This window comes from Melanerpes formicivorus, unplaced genomic scaffold, assembly GCF_026170545.1.
Source record: "Melanerpes formicivorus ecotype bairdi unplaced genomic scaffold, bMelFor1.0.p_v2 SCAF_5, whole genome shotgun sequence".
Classification (NCBI taxonomy): Eukaryota; Metazoa; Chordata; class Aves; order Piciformes; family Picidae; genus Melanerpes; species Melanerpes formicivorus.
This window is the reverse complement of record NW_027142357.1, coordinates 34,090,121-34,108,935: the sequence shown is the minus strand read 5'-3', so window position 1 is coordinate 34,108,935 and position 18,815 is coordinate 34,090,121. Positions and strand designations below refer to the sequence as shown.

The following is an 18,815-nucleotide window of genomic DNA, read 5'->3' as shown; positions in this document are numbered from 1 at the left end:
ACTGGAGTGTGGAAAAACTTGGGAGGTTCACAATTGAAGTCTGTCTGTTCTCTGGGGCAGTTTAATTATAAATCTAGTGACATTTGTGTAATATTTGGAGATGATTAGTGGAGAATTATTTAAGAGAGAAGAAAAGAAGAAAGCAGCTTGAGAATAATCTTATAACTTTCTTTAGCTTGGGAATTAATGGCCAGTGCAGGGTCAGAAGTAGGTGTTAATGAGATGCCATCATTTGATTTGTATAAACACAGTATAAACACAGCACAGGTAACTTTCTGTTAATCTGTTATTCTGTTTGATGTTTACAAACCTTAATCACATATTGCACATACTGAAATATTCATAGGTAGATTTTTCTGGGATCAGCACCTTACTCCTGCCTTTAATTCAGCATGTTTTTGTGCTTTGCACCGTGACAGTGTGTTCCACATCATAGGAATTATCTGAAGACCTACCTGACTGGCCACTGTTGATCTACATTTCAAAACTTAGAAATGCTCAATTGGAAGTGCTGGCAGCTGAAGGCTTTTATACAGAAAATCACCTACAAACAGCCTGACTTGTACAGGCATTGCCACCCTTGTACAGCTGTTTTGCCCCAACACTTAAGGCTGCTTTCCATTTTGCGACTGACAGTACTTCTACTTTCATGTTAACTTACCGTTTCTGAAGTTGTGGCAGACTCAAATGCTTTGTGTGGGATTTCTTTACTGAGGTTTTGATGTTAGCTTTTAAACCATGCATGCTGATCTATGGTAATTACTGTTGAGCAAAGTGGCGTGTAACTCTAATCATAGACTCAAAGCAAACTCAGAGTTTGCTTTGCTGTCTCTTGACGGGAAAACAAATAATGCAGCTTTGCAGAAAAATTCCTCTAGGGAACATTTAGGTCAGCCAAACTGTCACAAAATGCTTTTTTTTGAGAAAAATCAAGCTTTAGGAGGAGAGTCCGTTTGGATTATAACCAACAGAGGAATCCTCTATTTAGAACGGTGTTGGGCCTGACCCCTCCACACTGTCTCTCGTGATGCTCTTGAATGAATAGAAAACAAGTGGAGATTCATTACTAGAAGATGCAGGCTTCTGTTCATGCTGTATTTTCATGCCTGTAGCTACTGTAAATTGGCAAACGAGTTTTGACATCTGACTACTTTACAGCAAGTTGGTTTTTTGCTTTTCATGCAAATGCAGTAAGACCTATACTAATTCCCAGTTATTGATATATCTATTAGCTTGCATACAGTTTACTAGTGATGTTTTTACCCTTGCCAGATGGTACTTAACATCAAGCCTTTATTGTCAAGTCTAGTGTTAAAAATTATTTACCCATAGAAAAGTCAGTGAGGAATTTGCTTTAATAAGAAACTACAACACATCATGCTTAGTTTTATTTGCTAAGTTACAAGGTAAATTTTATTAAGTGTTTAGACTATTTTAAACTGCAAAAATAGTATCTAATAAACTCAGGAAAAGTAACAAGGCTGTTAATTTCTGCTTTTGCAGTCCTCTAGTTTAGTAACATGTTTATCATTTCGCATAAACACTCAGCAGGGAGGTCATTCTACCCCTGTACTGAGCACTGGTTAGGCCACACCTTGAGTACTGTGTCCAGTTCTGGGCCCTTCAGTTTAGGAAAGCTGTTGAGTTCCTGGAACATGTCCAGAGAAGGGCAACAAAGCTGGTGAGGGGTTCGGAGCACAAGCCCTGTGAGGAGAGGCTGAGGGAGCTGGGGCTGCTTAGGCTGGAGAAGAGGAGGCTCAGGGCAGACCTTCTTGCTCTCTACACCTCCCTGAAGGGAGGTTGTAGCCAGGTGGGGGTTGGTCTCTTCTCCAGCACCAGAACAAGAAGACACAGTCTCAAGCTGTGTCAGGGGAGGTTTAGCTTGGCTGGTAGAAAGAAATTCTTCATAGAAAAAGTGATTGGCCATTGGAATGGGCTGCCTGGGGAGGTGCTGGAGTCACCGTCCCTGGAAGTGTTTAAAATAAAACTGGATGAGGAACTTAGTGCCATGTTTTAGTTGATTAGATGGTGTTGGGTGATGGGTTGGACTTGGCGACCTCAGAGGTCTTTTCCAAACTGGCTAATTCTGTGATTATGTGACATTAGAAATAGGATTCCTTCAAGGAATAACTGAGTAAAATTTTAAATGGAAATGGAAAAGTGATAGTAGGCTATTGGGTAATAAACATAAAGTGGAAAAAGACAGTTTTAAAAATAAAGTGTCTTATGAAATACTAATTTGTGCTTGTACTCAAGAAAGGATGCTATGTTCAGCTCTGGGGCCCTCACCTTAAGAGGAACATGGACCTGTTGGAAGGAGTCCAAAGAAGGGCCACAAAAATGATCAGAGAGCTGGAGCACCTCTGCTATAAGGACAGGCTAAGAGAGTTGGGGTTCTTTAGCCTGGAGAAGACTCCAGGTAGAACTTCTAGTACTTAAAGGAGACCTACAAGAAAGATGGAGAGGAACTTTTACAAGGGCGTGTAGTGATCGGACAAGGGGTAATGGCTTTAACCTGAAAGTGACTAGATTTAAATTAGATGCAAGGAAGACATTTTCTACTGTGAGGCTGCCCAGAGAAGTTGTGGATGCCCCCTTCCTGGAAGTGTTTAAGGTCAGGCAGAATGGGGCTTTGAGCAACCTGGTCTGCTGGAAGGTGTCCCTGTCCAGGGAATGCCTCTCCCCCCAAAGGGATTGGAACTGGATGATCTTTAAAATCCCTTCCGAACCAACCCATTCTATGATTAGTCCAGTAGAGTGTTTTTGGAGTTCACTTGATGTGTAATTATCTTGCTCCATACAAATTAGGCATTTTGAAAACATAAATTACTGTTTTAGAGTCTTTTGATGTCAAATTAGCATTTTTTAAAAAAATAATTATACTATATGAGATATTGACAGGGGGGAAAGCAAATTACAAGGATCACAAGTCAAGCTCTGCTTTGGCAGTGACTTAACATCAGAAAAAAACCCACACTTTTCAACCATATAGTAAAGTTGCTTGAAGATGCCAATCTGTTCCAGTTTGCAAATGCAAGTAGCAATTAAAAAAGTTACTTTCAGATTCAGATTATGCCAAGATTACTTGGCAGGCACATGAATTAAACAGAAGACAGAGAGCAGAGCCAGTGTAGTTTTCTTCTCTGTACACAGTGTATTGTTCAGTGATTTTTATGAAAGCAATTAATAATAATAATAACAATAATAAAATTTGTGAAAACTAAACTGTCTTGGGTAAGACAATTTTGGCAACATAACAGCTTGTGTGAGCTTGTTTGATAGTAGGCAAACTGGCAGGATGTATGGGGTCACAATAAATAGAAACCAACTCAAAGGTTAGACGGGGAGTCCTTTTGGGATCACAAACAGCATCAGGACCAGGGTGCCTTGAAACAGAACAGGTGATGGAAAACATCTGGTTGAGGGTTGGGAGTCAGCAAGGTTATGGAGAAAGGGGAAAATGGACATAGAGGTTTGATGCTGTTAAGTTAGAAGTAGTGTTTTGAAGACAGGAAATGTGTTTGTGGAGCTGCGTAATGCATATATAGCAATATGTGCTTACTTTGAAGGTAGAAATGCAGCGTGTGGCAGGAGCAAGAGCTAACAAGGTCCCATGATGTGTAAACAGAGGGATTAGGTAAAAATCAAGAAAGATAATGTTACTCTGATTTAAAGCTCTAGTAAACCTGCAAGTGGAATATTGTGTCCCATGCTGGACTTGGAGGGAAAAAAAAAAACCAAACAAATAGGCTATTTTGATCCCTGGGCGGTAGGAAGAGGGCAAAAAGCTTATTTAAGGGTTAGAATGTTTGTCTTATGAAAGAAGATTTGAACAACTCTACATGCTTATCCTTATAAGACATCAAGTGCAGGAAGAGTTGATTATGGTGAGTAAGTGCTTACTGGAGACCTGCTGAGACCTGGGAGGCAGGTGCATGCAAAATGCAGCAGCACTGTGGAATGAGCAGCTGTGGTGGCTTTATGTCTATTGTAAATTTATGATGTGCATTAGAAAGGAGCTTCTCTTCAATACAGCAAGGGTGCACCTTATTAATACTGACTGGAGTGACTACAGTGGGCACTGCTGACATTTAAAGGCAAAACAATCTTACTGTTGTTGATTCCAGTGAGCTTTCAGCTTTTCTGATTGAGAAACTTGGCTAAATGAAGACCAATAACGAAACTATGATTGACTTTATTCACTGTGAAGGGGTCACATTTTCATCTGAAATGTAATACAGGATATGACATTTACAAAGCACATTTCTTTGTTAAAAAGTGCTGGTAACATAATGGGGTCAACATCAAGATAACAAGATTGTTCCTTGACTGCTGCGATTCTAGGTATTCTTTGTCTATGAGTCTAATATCAGTGGTGGTGTTTGATAAGGAAAAGCTCATAAGACCAGAGAAATACTTCAGTAATCAATTCCAAACCTGCCCAATGGTGATAAAATGATGAAAAGATCTGGCTGGGCATCTGTCTAGTTGATTGTCTAGGAAGTGCATAGTGCATTTGTTTTTTTGCCAGGACACAGGTGTTGTATAATACAGCTTTTGGCGGCTGCTGTTCTCCTAAATAACCTATAGCAGTCACATGAAGTGCATAGAATAGAATAGAATAGAATTAACCAGGTTGGAAAACATCTTTGAGATCATCGAGTCCAACCTATCATCCAACACTATCTAGTCAACTAAACTATGGCACCAAGTGCCTCCCCTCAGGTAGCTGTAGATAGAAATAAGGTCTTCCCTGAGCCTCCTCCTCTCCAGGCTAAGCAACCCCAGCTCCCTCAGCCTCTCCTCATAGGGCTTGTGCTCCAAACCCCTCCCCAGCTTTCTTGCCCTTTTCTGGACATGTTCCAGCAACTCAACATCTTTCCTAAACAGAGGAGCCCAGAACTGGACACAAAACTCAAGGTGTGGCCTAACCAGTGCTGAGTGCAGGGGCAGAATGACTTCCCTGCTCCTGCTGGCCACACTATTCCTGATCCAGGCCAGGATGTCATTGGCCTTCTTGGCCACCTGGGCACACTGCTGGCTCGTATTCAGCCTATTATCAACCAGCTCCCCCAGGTCCCTCTCTGCCTGGCTGCTCTCCAGCCACTCTGACCCCAGCCTGTAGCACTGCCTGGGGTTGTTGTGGCCATTTTGTAGAACCCAGCACTTAGATCTGTTAAATCTCATGCTGTTGCACTCTGCCCATCTGTCCAGCCTGTCAAGGTCCCTCTGCAGAGCTCTCCTACCCTCTAACAGATCAACTCCTGTCCCCACACTGGTGTCATCTGCAAACTTACTGATGATGGAATATTCATTGGAATCTTTGTGTTTTGACAGCAAAATTATTGCTTTAGTAATACCTCTGATGTCACATTAGTGTGACAGTTCTCTGTTGAATTTTTACTGCTTACTATTTGTTTAACCTACAGCACAAGAGAAGTAGAATTCAATAAAATTGTTTTTCCTATTCTTTTCGAAGCGTGGGGATGGTTTTAGGATCTGGCAACTTCTGTTTGTTTGTTTGTTTGCTTGTTGTTTTGAAAATGAATGTTGGCTGATGTTCAGAAGCACAATATTCCTGGATTCTATCATGTTTGGGAAAAACACAGGGTGGTTAGCCAAATGCTGTGTTGTTTTATCACTAGAGAGCAAGAACAGCCTATAAAATGTGCATATAGAATTACTATTTTTTTACATTTTAGTTTGTAGAATAGGTGATTAGAGGGCTGGAGCACCTCTCCTGTGAGGACAGGCTGAGGCAGTTGGGGTTGTTTAGTTTGGAGAAGAGGAGGCTCCGAGGAGACTTTATTGTGACCTTTCAATATCTGAAGGGGGCCTACAAGAAATCTGGTGAAGGTATTCTTAGGCTGTAATGTAGTGATAGGTCTAGGGGGAATGGTTCAAACCGAGAGGAGGGGAGATTTAGATCAGACGTCAGGGAGAAGTTCTGCACCATAAGGGTGGCAAGACACTGGAACAGGTTGCCCAGGGAGGTGGTAGAAGCCCCATCCCTGGATGTTGTTATGGCCTGGCTTGATATATCTCTGGACAACCTGATGTAGTGGAAGGTGTCCCTGCCCATGCTAGATGAGATCCCCTCCAACCCTGGTAATTCTGTGATATTGGTTCCAAATTTACTTACAGGAGGATTTTACGTAGTTTCTGTCTGCAGAAGGTGATCAGTATAGTCTATGTCCTTTGGCTGTCATGGAATTTTTGTATCAGTTTATAAACAAACCTATGGTGTAGGGCTGTGGGAAGAAGGAGTTTTGTCACTGTAACCCCAGTGCAATAAATAGCCAAGCACTACATTCTTTGCTTATCCTGTCTGTGAGGTACCGACATTTTGTTTTCATAGATTCATAGAATGGTTTGGGGTTTCTGAAGGTTTACTGAAGGAAAATGAAATGTTTTCTTGTAGTGTAAAAATAATAAAATCAAGGTATTGTTACTGTTTTTGACATGACCTTTAACTGTGTATTCTGCTTCTGTAATTTCAATGATGTACAGACTACAGTGAGTGTACTGCTTTTAACGACTCTCTGAAATGATTTTGTTATGTCTGTTTTAGACGAACTCGCAAATTCGTCAGAAACCAGGTTGTCCTTGGAAGACCTCTTCAGAAAAGAGTTGACAGCTCACAATCCAGAAGCCAAATGGATTAATGGTAAGTGTAAAAACTCTCACATCATTCAAATCTAGGTAATAATTGTGAGTGCTGGATGATAGCGCTCTCCAGTCGCTGAGAAAGAATGAGTTAAAATTTCCCACTCTTGAGATTGGCCAGTGTCCCACTTTTCCTTGGAGTTGAGAATCATATCTGTTTCATTAATTTTTGAAGTTCCTTTCTAATTTTAAAGCTTCCTCTGGTAGAAACCCACTAAAATCTTCTTCTTATGCTACTGACTCAGTTGGAAGCAGTGATGAAGAATTGTTTTGAAGAACTGGATGTTGTTTCTGGATTCTCAAGAATATCAATTCAGAAAATTGAGTATTCCTATTAATACCTGAACTTTGGTTCTAACTCCTCCCATTGGGAATGGAGTTTTTAAAAATTTCAATATATTTCTACAGCTCTTAGTCATTTTCTGATGTCTGCAAATTGTATTGAGTGTCTACTTTGTTACATGATTTATAAATGCTATGCCAAAGAATCACTTGGGTTTAATGCAAAAAATGGAAAGAAATTCAAATCCTTTTTGTCAGCTCTTTGGACTCCTTTTCTCTGCATCATGTGGGTTGTTGTCACTACCTGGTATCCTGTGCCAACCCTGGATGGCAGGGGAAGTCTCATTAAGATTCAAATATTCCCTTGGAGTAAATAAAAGTGAACCAATACCAAATGGGTTTGTTAGAGCCAGTGGAAACTCTCAGTAATGGACTGGAGCAGATTGAAAATGGGAAGAAAAAGAAGATGGAGAGATAGAGAGGGAGAGAGTTAGATAAAAGAAAGATATCACCACCCTTGGTTCCTGCAAAGTCTCATGAGCACAGTCCAGGTTCTTGGTGGTGGGTGTACATTCCAACGGGGTCTACTGTAGCAGATGCAGCACCTAGTCCTCGTCACAACTGCTGACTCTTCTTCCTCAGGGGGAGGAGTCCCCACACTCTTTCCCTTCTCCAGTATGGAGTCCATCCCACAGGAGACAGTCACCCAGAAACTTCTCCAACATGGGTCCTTCACACAAGTTGCAGTTCTTCATGAACTCCTCCAGTGTGGGTCCTGTCTGCTCCAGTATGGGTCCTCCATTGTGTCACAAGTCCTGCCAGCAAACCTGCACCAGTGTGGGCTCCTATCTCCATGATTACACAAGTCCTGCCAGGGGCCTGCTATAGCAGGGGCTATCCCATGGAGTCACAGCCTCCTTTTGGCACCCAGCTGCCCTGGTATGAGATCTTTCCCCCTTCTTAAGCATTCTTTTTCCAGAGGTGCTACCACTTTGGTTGTTGATCTTTGCCTTGGCCAGCAGCAGGTCCATCTTGGAGATACCTGGCATTGGCTCTGTCAGACATCAGGGAAGCTTCTCAGAGCTTCTCACAGAAGCCACCCCGGTAGCCTTTATTCCAAAACCTTGTCACACAAGGTTTAGTATGTACATGTGAACTGAGGAAACAATGGGGATAATTAGTTTATAACTAATTATTGAATATTCCTGGTAAAAAGAGTTATGTATAGATTTGGGGTTTTAATTGCATTTTCTTTGGAAAATTCCCAGTTTGGTCAATGAAGTCAGTATCCCAGATAACAAATGAAGTGAGAAGTCTCATTTCTGCTTTCTGCTTCTATTTTTCTTTTCAAGATTTAAGATTGTATTTTTTTTCCTGGCATGGTAGTATTGCCATAGTGACATTATATGCATGGAGAATGAAATATTCAGCATTCATTTCTGTGGAGCTGGAGGGGAGCATTTGGCACTTTGGTTATTGTCAGGGTAAGTGCTTCTGGACTCTGCAGAGGAAGATTTTAGCAGAAAATAAGTAGCTACTCACTACTGGTTTTTGCTCCTCTGGGGATGGTATAATTTGTATCCATCTGAAAGTTTCATCATCTTGACCTCCTGAGAGGGGTGAGAATAGAGACTGAAAAAGTGATTCCCACTGTAAGCAGTTTCTATAAGGTCTAGAGAATATTTTGTAGAAAAACATCTAATGTAAGGATTTCAAGTGCTAGATGAAGCCTGATGTTCCTAGGTAAGGTCTAGTATTTAACTGCTGCTGCTTGATGAAACTCCATACTGATGTCTGAATAGCATTATCTTCCAAACACAATCTTATTTCTTCCTTGTTTGCAAGTTCCTCCACTACAAAATTCATCCCCATGTAGTTGTTTCTAGTGTACTCTTTAGTAAGAAAAGCTCTGCATACCAAAGTTTTTACAGTCCATTTCCTTTTCTGCTTGAAACTGACTCCACAATTTTATGTACTTGCCACCAAAGTTAATAATTATGCAAATGTTTAAAGCCACAGAGGAAATGTTGTCCTTTATCTGAGATAATCAGCTGTTGCCAAAGAAAAGGAAAAATCCTGAGCCGGCTTTAAAGTCACAAAAGATATTAATATTTAATTTAATTTGAGCATGTATCTATGCAGGTCTCTTTCAGATTTCTTCCTCCCTTTCTGTTTTTATTCAAAGGTAATTTTTTAGAAATGTATCATAGTATCAGTCAGGGTTGGAAGGGACCACAAGGATCATCTAGTTCCAACCCCCCTGCCATGGGCAGGGACACCCCACACTAGATCAGACTGGCCAAAGCCTCGTCCAGCCTGCTCTTAAACACCTCCAGGGACGGGGCATCAACCACCTTCCTGGACAACCCATTCCAGGGCTTCACCACTCTCATGGTGAAGAACTTCCTCCTCACCTCCAGCCTGAATCTCCCCACCTCCAGCTTCATTCTATTCCCCCTGGTCCTATCACTACCTGATATCCTGAGAAGTCCCTCCCCAGCTTTCTTGTAGGCCCCCTTCAGATACTGGAAGGCCACAATAAGGTAACCTCGGAGCCTTCTCTTCTCCAGACTGAACAGCCCCAACTCCTTCAGTCTGTCCTCACAGGAGAGGTGCTCCAGCCCTCTGATCATCCTCGTGGCCCTTCTCTGGACCCGTTCCAGCACCTCCATATCCCTCTTGTAATAGGGGCTCCAGAACTCCAGGTGGGGTCTCCCCAGAGCTGAATAGAGGGGGAGAATCACTTCCCTTGACCTGCTAGCCACACTTCTCCTGATGCAGCCCAGGATCTGATTGGCTTTCTGGGCTGCAAGTGCACATGTCTTGAATGTGGGATTTTTTTTTTTGGTAAGCATTTGCAATGAAAAAAAGAAAAATATGGGTGATGGGTACTGGTTTTTGAAAATAGTAGCTGGCTTCTTCAAACACAATTCTGATCACTTCAAATGTATTTAAAAGGCCATGATAGAGAGCATACACAGGCATCAGCCAGATCAGTCCATGTTATCTGGAAGAGCATTTGATTTCAGAAATTAAATAAAAAGTGAGTCTGGGAAACTTGGAATGAAGGTGGTTGAAATTGCTTTACAAAGTGGATGATGAAAATGGAAGTGGTTTGAAAAGCACAGCTCACGGATTCCACCATACCACCTCTGCCAATTTGTGGGGGAAAGTATGATTTAAAGCATTCAGCACTTTTTAAAGGAAGCTTTTCCTGTTCATGTGAGGCAAATATGAACTTTATCCATCAGAGCTGAGCATGTTGTGATGTTTGCTAGTGTATATAGGTCAAGTGCAAGAAATCAGTCCATCACTGAGCAGTAAAAAGAGACAGATTCTACTCCAGAAACTTGATACTGAATTGGAATCAATAATCAGACAAACATCTCTATTAGATTTGTGCATCTCTATATGTTGCTATTACTCATGTAATTTATGATGGATATTAAGAGTGAATTTTATTTCTTATTTCTGTCCTTCAAATGAGATGAGAAGTGGCTGGGCTGGAATGCAGCCATGGGGCACAAGTGCATTTTTGGTGTAGCTGGAGCTGTGTTTGACATTCAGGTATTTAGGGTGTGATATTATGCATTAATGTTCTGGCAGGGACTTGGGCAGAAGGGAAGAGGAGTATGTACAGTAGAGCTTTTGCCAGCTCTGCATATAGCTTTCATTATTTATCTGAATCTCTCTGTGCAAACCCTGAAGCTGACAGCCAGGCCGGGGAGTTGTTTTGTTGCCTGTGGTTCAGCACGAAGGGTTTATTTCTGAAAGGCAAAAGAAGGTGGTCGGGCTTTGATTCCTCATGTAGGGAAAATCAGCACACAGAAGAGCAAATAAAAAATAATAATTCTAGATAACAGTCCAGACTTTGAAGGCTTTTAGCTAAAATTCTTTCATAGAAGTCTAGCAGTGGTGTGAACTACATACCTGCTTTTTGTCAAGTCTGATGACTGTATTTTGGGAAAGTCTGCAGAACATTTGAAAAGATGCATTGACTCTCCCCAGGCTGGCAAAATTTCTCACAGAGACTGCTAAAAAAGGGGAACCAAAGTTTTGATTGATACCATTCTACTGATTTGTTAAAATAACTTGTTAATAGCATTTAAACAGTGTTGTTGTGAAATGGACTGATAATTCAATTCTCTCATTAAGGAGCTCAGTGAAGGAGTTTGGGGCTGTATTTATGCTGATGTTGAGGACTTCCCTAGGTCCCTAGCTGTAGATGGTCATTCAGGATAAAGTTATGGAGGTACCTCTGGTGCCTTTTTGCATCCTTTGATGCAGGAATTGTTGCTTCTCAAGCAATGGCCAATCTTGGATTAGGAAGAAGTTTCATTTTCTTGTTTGTTTGGGTGTTTTGGGGATGATTGCTTTAGTTTGGTTGATTTTTTTGTTTGTTGTTCTGAGTTTAAGTGCAGTAGTTCTTTGGTTTGGTTTTCTATGCATTTCTCCTGTTAGAGAATGAAATTATTCTTAAACATGAATCATGCATGCAAAGTAGGAGATAAATAATGTGAGGTGCTTAAAGCTACAAAAGTGCTAATGTGAACAGCAAATACAAATGGAAATAAATTATACAGCATCGTAAGTAGGATTGCAAATGATAAAGCATGAAATGATTTGGATTGCACCTGTACATGAATTAACATACTCCTGTAAAAAACAGGGTGGGGAAAATCCTTTACTTTCTTCTGCATGGAAGTGCAGATTTCATCTCCTATCTGCAGACATTTATCAGAAGGAATAAAAGCAAAAAAAGATGCCCTTTTCATCCATAAACATTATCACAAGGGAAATACTAATTTTCTTCCATGAAGCAGAGAGGTTTTTGTGCTTCATATTCAGAGCCTTGTCCTTGTGAGTGGATCTCGCCTGTTTAGATGTTGTGTCTCTGCAGCTGTGGGACTGTCATCAGGGTTGCAGCAGATCTTTCCCTAATGGGGAGAAGGCCAGAGGGTTACTGTTCCTTACATCCTCTGATTCCCCACCCTGAGGATGGGCAATTGTATAGCCTGTTTATGAGGAAGGTGTTTTGTGCTCCTCATTAAATTTCTGTTTTACCAGTTGTAACACAAGCAAGTTTTCCCTCACTTATATTTTCCTCTGAACTACATGCAATCTAGTCTTTCAGTAATGTTACTTAGTGGCTGTTGTAACTGATCTTCCCTGCTGCATCCACTGGACTTCTTCCTGCTCTTGTATTATCGATGTCTTTACCACATGACTTGCTTACTTAGAAGTAGATCTTGGGTAATTTCTCCTCAAATCAACTATGTTAAGCCCCATTGCAGTATCGATACTGGTGCCACTGTTAATGATTGTTAACAAGCATTAAGTAGTGCTATGTATTCAGGACCATTAACTCGTGTCACCATTGCATTTTGTTACTTCTTAGTGTACCTCTCCAGAAATCTCCCTTCCTTCACTATATTCTTTGTACATAAATAGGATACTGTATTTAGCATGACCTCTATACTGTCTTGTAGCTCTCTGTGACATTATTGATTGCAAAAGTATTTTCCTGGGCATTTGTTTCCTGACCCTTTGATTTTGGTTTTGGTTGTTGATGTTTTCTGTTTTAGTTTCTTCCACAGAATGGAATGCTTATGGTTTATTCTAAAAAGTACCCAAAATTTATTTTCCTTGAGTCTTTTGCTTCTTGTAACAGCTTAGTTACTTCTAGTTGCATTCATTAAGACATAGATTGATTCCATGCTTACTGAAATCTATGGTTATGGGACAAAATCCACATCTTGGGGTATGTTAGGAAAAATGATAAACTGTTTTCCAGCTAAAAGAACATAGAATCATAGAATTGTTACAGTTGGAAAGGACCTCAAGGATCATCTAGTTCCAACCTCCCTGCCATGGTCAGGGACACCTCACACTAGCTTAGGTTGCTCAGAGCCACATCCAGCCAGGCCTTAAAACTTCTAGGGATGGGGCTTCTATCACCTCCCTGCGCAACCTGTTCAAGTGTCTCACCACTCTCATGGTGAAGAATTTCTTCCTAACATCCAATCTGAATCAAACTACTTTTTGTGACCTTTAGTCAAAAATACAGCTAATCATTGCAATCCTTAAAATTTATGTTTCTATTGATTTTTTGTTTCTTCCACAACCCTAAGCATTAAGTATTTAATAAAGAGATCAATGTCCTTACTTAAAATTTACAGGGCAGAGTGTATCTGTTGCATAAGGTATTGTATTTTGAAAGAGGTTAGCAGAATGGTTTACATCTTCCAAGCAGTATTTATAGATAGCAACCTAATGTTGAAGGGTTAATTACAGTAAATGTGTATGTGAACTGCTAAAAAAGTGGACCAAACACTTAATAAATCTTAGTTCTTCCTGTTTGTTGAAGCAAAAGTCTCCTGAGTGGAATGCATGTATTGAGGTTACTATTTCAGTTACCATAGCAATGTCCATGAAAGAGAGAGACCTTTTCTCAGTAATATATTTTTGACTAAGAGAGCAGGCTCCTTAATGTCATGAACAAGTCTAAACTGGATGTGCTATGCCAATACTCTTGGGACGCTACACGCGAGGACAAATATTTTTACTACATGAGCAAACCAGAACAGTGGATTGAGAGCTTTGGGATGATGATAGATGGTGGGTGCTTTACAAGAGATTTGTGGGTTCCCTCCAGAATGCCAGACTTTTTTGTGTTACACACATAAAGACTCCAGTGATATATGTGTTCATACATCATTGGGTTTCTATATGTGTGAAAAGTATTCATTTTATCCTGTGCCTCATTTTTCTGCCTTCCCCACTTACTATAAATGCTCCTGAGCAGAAAGGTGCCTGTTGCCCAGCTGGAGCTGTAGTCTTTTCCTCATGGGTTGGATTTGTAGTGATCTGTTTCCCTTTCTTGTGGGAACTGCTGTTTATACAAGTCAGCTGCTTTTATGGGTCCTTCTTACAGGCTCATTTAAGTCAGCTCTAATTTGCTCATCAGCAATTTGATTTGCTTAAAAAGAGTGTTGCAGGAGGGGGATACGCTCTTAGTTGTTGCTGCATGCAGCAGTACTGTTGGCTGATTCTGCCTTGTTTCCTTTTGCCAAAAAGAAATCCTTTCAATTATCTTCAGTTTTCTTACTTATTTGCCTAAATAGACCTTTAACAAATGCTCAGTTGTGTTTTGTGGCAGATTGGTAATCTGTGCAGTGTTTAAAGTAGTTCTCTTTAAACCCCTGAATTTTACATTTGCAATCCTTAAGGGTTGCTGTCAATTTTTGTTCTCTTGATTTAAGAGGCAGTAAAAGCAGTGCTTTGTGTACCATCCTGCACTGCTCAGATGCTTACATAATGGGTTAAAAAAAGTTTTTAAACACATATGTATCTATGGACATGTAGGTTTATTTCATCTTTAGTGGTTTGATTTTTTTAAACTACTTTTTTCCCTCTCATTAGTTGATTCAATTGTGTCTACTGACTTGCCTTTTCCTCTTCAAATACCAAATTTCAGAGACACTGTCTCATATTTACCATTCACCCATTATTTCCCTGCTCTGTTTTGCTTTCTGTGTCATTTATACTTTTTCTTCAATGGGTGAACTATTCCTCTACCTCTGGCATGTCAAGGCAGTTCAGACACACAGAAATGGATACCAAGCCAGGGTCATTCTTCATATGAAAATGTGTACTTGAAGGATTTTGTTTCTCTTTCATTATGTTAAAAAAAGAACTTTTGATTTCAGTATGCTTGGGAAAGTGGATCTATCCATCTATCAATCTATCTGTCTATCTATCTGTTATTTATACATACTTAAGGTCATATATTTGGGATTCTTTCAAGGGTCTACTCAGTGCATTAGTTCTGATAAATTCTCTCATGAGGTGTTTCCTTGAGCAGCAGGAGATGGCACAAGTGTTACACAGTTTTGCATCCTGTTGCAGTTGTTTGGATCTATTCCTTTAGGTAGGTTGATATTAGAAGGGAAGGCACTGGAGGGAGAAATCCATAAAGTAAAAGCATAAAACAAGTAATGACAAAAAAATAATGAAAAAAAACAAACAGTAAAACAAGGGGCCCCAGAGAAAGCAAAGGCAGGAGCAAAAGAGAAATTAAGGGCCAGTCCAATGGAGAGCACAACTGTGCTAGATCTTCATCAGTGCCATAGAATGTGTGTGTTTCCCATTACAGACATCTCTTTATTCTGTAGCTCTGGGTAGCTTCTGGGAGGATGTATATAGGCAGTGAAAATTTCTACTTCATCATAGTGTTCATGATCTTTGAGAGACAAGAGTTGGCCCAACTGATGAACAGGTAATGTGAAGCTGGTATGAAAAGCACTCATGTGATGTGTTGCTTATGTGGCTGGCTCTAACACTGGATCACAGCTATACTACTGCCCTGAAGCTGCTGACACAAGTACCTGAGGAGCATCCTGCCTGCCATCTTGTTTGGCCAAAAGTTTTGCTTTAGAATGGTATCTTTGTCTTTATTTGGGCATGTGTGAAGAATAATGCTATAAACTTTAAATGATTACATTCTTGATGACCTGATTTAATTACATTTTTAATTTACTGTTGCAAAAATCATATATGGCTCCCAGACTGTCTGCTCGAGGATGCAGAGCTGAGATAACCAAAGGCAGCTTGGTATTTGCCAGCTAGTAATCATTGTAGCAACCATGTTTTCATTTTGCCATATGCATAAATATAGATTTTGATCCATTAACAGGGCTATACAAACCCAGAACCTCTCTTTGTTGAAATAAAATTACTAAAACACGAAACAATGGGATAAACAATTGGGGTTTTGTGAGAGAATTTAGATTTTGGCCTCCCCTGCTCTGAGCAGTTCAACTTCAACTCAGGTTAGGTAATCTTTTCTATTGCAGGACAGGCACTTTATGAGAATGAATTGTAATAGTTTCAAAAGTGATAGTTATTGACCCCATCCTAGAGCACCCATCTCTACAATAGGAAGATAGCTTTTTCTGTTCTTAAGCCTGGAGTTACATCCTAAGGCTTGTCTGCCAAAATGACTCTGTTAATTCTGTAATGATGTTTCAGGTATTTATGAATTTATAACTGAGACAGCTCATCTGTAAAGGTCACTAGGCAGCTGTCAGGTGATGATAACTTTTCAAGTACTACTGGCATCAGTTAGATTTGGAGTGACAGTTACAGTTGCCTAAAGATATTTTTGGCAGAAAAGTTTTCTGCCTATTTTCTGCTTACAGTCTTCCCTTGGAAGTTTTGTATGACTGTTTCTGGAGAAGCTGTATGAAAAAGGTGTAAATAGTTCACTTCAACTCCCTCACATTTTGGGGAATGTGGGTTTTATTGTTGAAATCTTTTTAGCATAATCATTTTGTTCTGACATTTCTCTGTCATTTTAATGTCTTTCTTAGTTTGTGCACACTTCTGTTCATGCAGAAGTATTGGTATTGTCAGAGTGAATGGTTCAACATTTTAAAAGAAGAGTTTCAAAATATTCCAGTTGAAATTCTGAGGAATCTTTTCAGAATCAAAGATCCAATTTAGAGAAGGAGACTCTAAGCTGTATCATCAGTTACATCTCCAAGACGCATTACAAATTACCCAAATGATGATGCCATGTTCCAATCATGGAAGGCAACTGCAGAGTTGCTATTACAAGTGTCAGCATTTGCATTGACTTCTGATGGATTCAAGATGTATAGAGGTAAAGACATAGGCTCTTGTTATGAGATAACTCACCACAAATGACAACATGCTAAGAATAGAATAAAGCAGGTTGGAAAAGGCCTTTGAGATCACTGAGTCCAATCCATCACCCAACAACTATCTAATCAACTAAATTATGGCACCCAGTGTCCCATCCAGTCTCTTCTTAAACACCACCAGTGATCGTGACTCTGCCACCTCCCTGGGCAGCCCATTCCAATGGCCAATCACCCTTTCTGTGAAGAACTTCTTCCTAACATCCAGCCTAAACCTCCTCTGGCACAGCTTGAGACTGTGTCCTCTTGTTCTGGTGCTGATTGCCTGGGAGAAGAGACCAACCATTTACCACTGGGTTTTATTGGCTCCTTCAGAATGGAGGAGGCTATTAATGTATATAAATAAATGCTAGTATAAACACTCTGTTTATGTACCAGGAATTTGTCCTGACCTGTCTCTTACTCTCCACACAGCAGATTTGCTGTGTTTCCTTTTGTCCTCCTGACAAAAAGACATTCTCAGGCAAAGAGCAACCTCAAACTCACAACTCGGCAATCACATCCAGCAGATGTGATTGGATGAGATGCAAGACCTCAGTGATGAGAACAGATTTCAAAAAGCCCAGTGAGTCAGATGTTCTAAAGTTGTATGATAGTCATTTGCTTTCTGTGTAACTGCACAAGTAATGAAATTCATGCAAGTTATGAATTTTTGTCTTTTTTTCCATGTACTTGCCCAGAGTTAGGCCCTGTCCTCCCAGAGGCAAGGACTCACTGTGCTAGCAAGTAAATCCTTTCTTTTTTTAGCAGTTTGAAGTGGTCATAGAAAGTGTTACATAAATGTTCCTCTCTGTCTTACTACTCATTTCTCTTTTCCAGCTACTTCTTGAGTTCCCATTGCAGTAAATTGTGAGTCGAAAACAATTTGGCCTCAAAACTGTTTCTGAAGACCTTGATTAGCCCATGCGGGTTACTATAATGGAAATAATAACAATAGTTCTATTATGTACTTCCAGTAGAAGTTATAAAATTGTATTGCATTTTTTAACTACTGAGCTAATGTATGAGGACAAAGAATATTGAAAAAGAACTAAGAGTGAAGATGCACAAATTTTTTCTTCAGGTAGCGTCATTGTCGCCTCCCTCTTTGCTCCCTCGCTATTTGGTATATAGTATATGGAAGTAGAGGCAGACAATATGCCCTTCAGGACTAAATGCTTTCTGTCTCATTACCATCCTCAAAGTGATGTTTTCCTAGTTTTAACCAAACATTGCTGTTCTTATAGGACATGTCTGTCCTGGGTAATACAGCATTCAGCCGTCATTTGACTCGCCACTAAATTAAAATCTACTCTGAATTAACAGTGTCTCTTACTCTAAACCTTGTTACGAAACTAGGAAGTCAGAGTGTTCAATAAATGACATTCTATTGTGTTGGTATTTTGTTTGGATTAAGGTGTACTTCTGAGGAAATAAAACTACATTTGAAGTATACTCAGTTTTCATCTGAGAGGAAGACTTCCCAGAGATGAGAGTATTCTGAACTAACCTAACTCATGGCTGGCTTGTGAGGTTTTCTGAACATAAATTGAAGACATTCCCTTTGTTGAGAACCATAAAATTCCCAAATTCCAAACACTGGTAGTGTGTTAGATTAAAGTTATTTTAATGCATAATAAGGCCATTGATTGATTTGTTATCCATTTTGTTCTCTGCTTTCTGACATCGTTTAAAAAACACAGAAAGCTTCATAGCAAAACTTCTCAGTCAGTCCTATTCAATAAGTTGAACTGGATACATCGATCTATCTGTGGCTGGCAGCGAATTCCTGCTCATTCAGTGCCTAGTACTGAAGGTCAGTACATTAACATAATGAAAGGTATTTTTAAATTAAGGTGGAGATTAAAAAAATGCAGTTTCAATGAAGTCAGAATATATGGATATTAATTTTTAGTTAGAATTTTGAAAAGGCTTGGGAGCTTTGGGTATTTCTAGTAGGTGTAATGTCTCTGCTGAATAGTAGTTTATAATGTTTTATTTGTCAAATAGAAAAAACAGGAGTATTTGCATCATAACATAAAACTTGATTTTTTTTTCCCATGAGTGCTGAGCACCCACGTTCTATACAGAGAGAGTGATTGCCCATTGGAGTGGGCTACCCGGGGAGGTGGTGGAGTCACCATCATTGGAGGTGCTCAGGAGGAG

The 18,815-nt window shown here is 40.0% G+C and overlaps 1 protein-coding gene across 1 annotated transcript in view; it reads left to right on the top strand.

Moving 5' to 3' along the window:
• Positions 1-18,815, top strand: part of DPP10 (dipeptidyl peptidase like 10) — a 324,986-nt gene that overhangs the window by 71,615 nt on the left and 234,556 nt on the right. Inside the window, exon 3 of the mRNA XM_068139088.1 lies at positions 6,572-6,667. Within this exon, the coding sequence (XP_067995189.1) occupies positions 6,572-6,667 (96 nt within the window). The remainder of the gene's footprint in view (positions 1-6,571; positions 6,668-18,815) is intronic.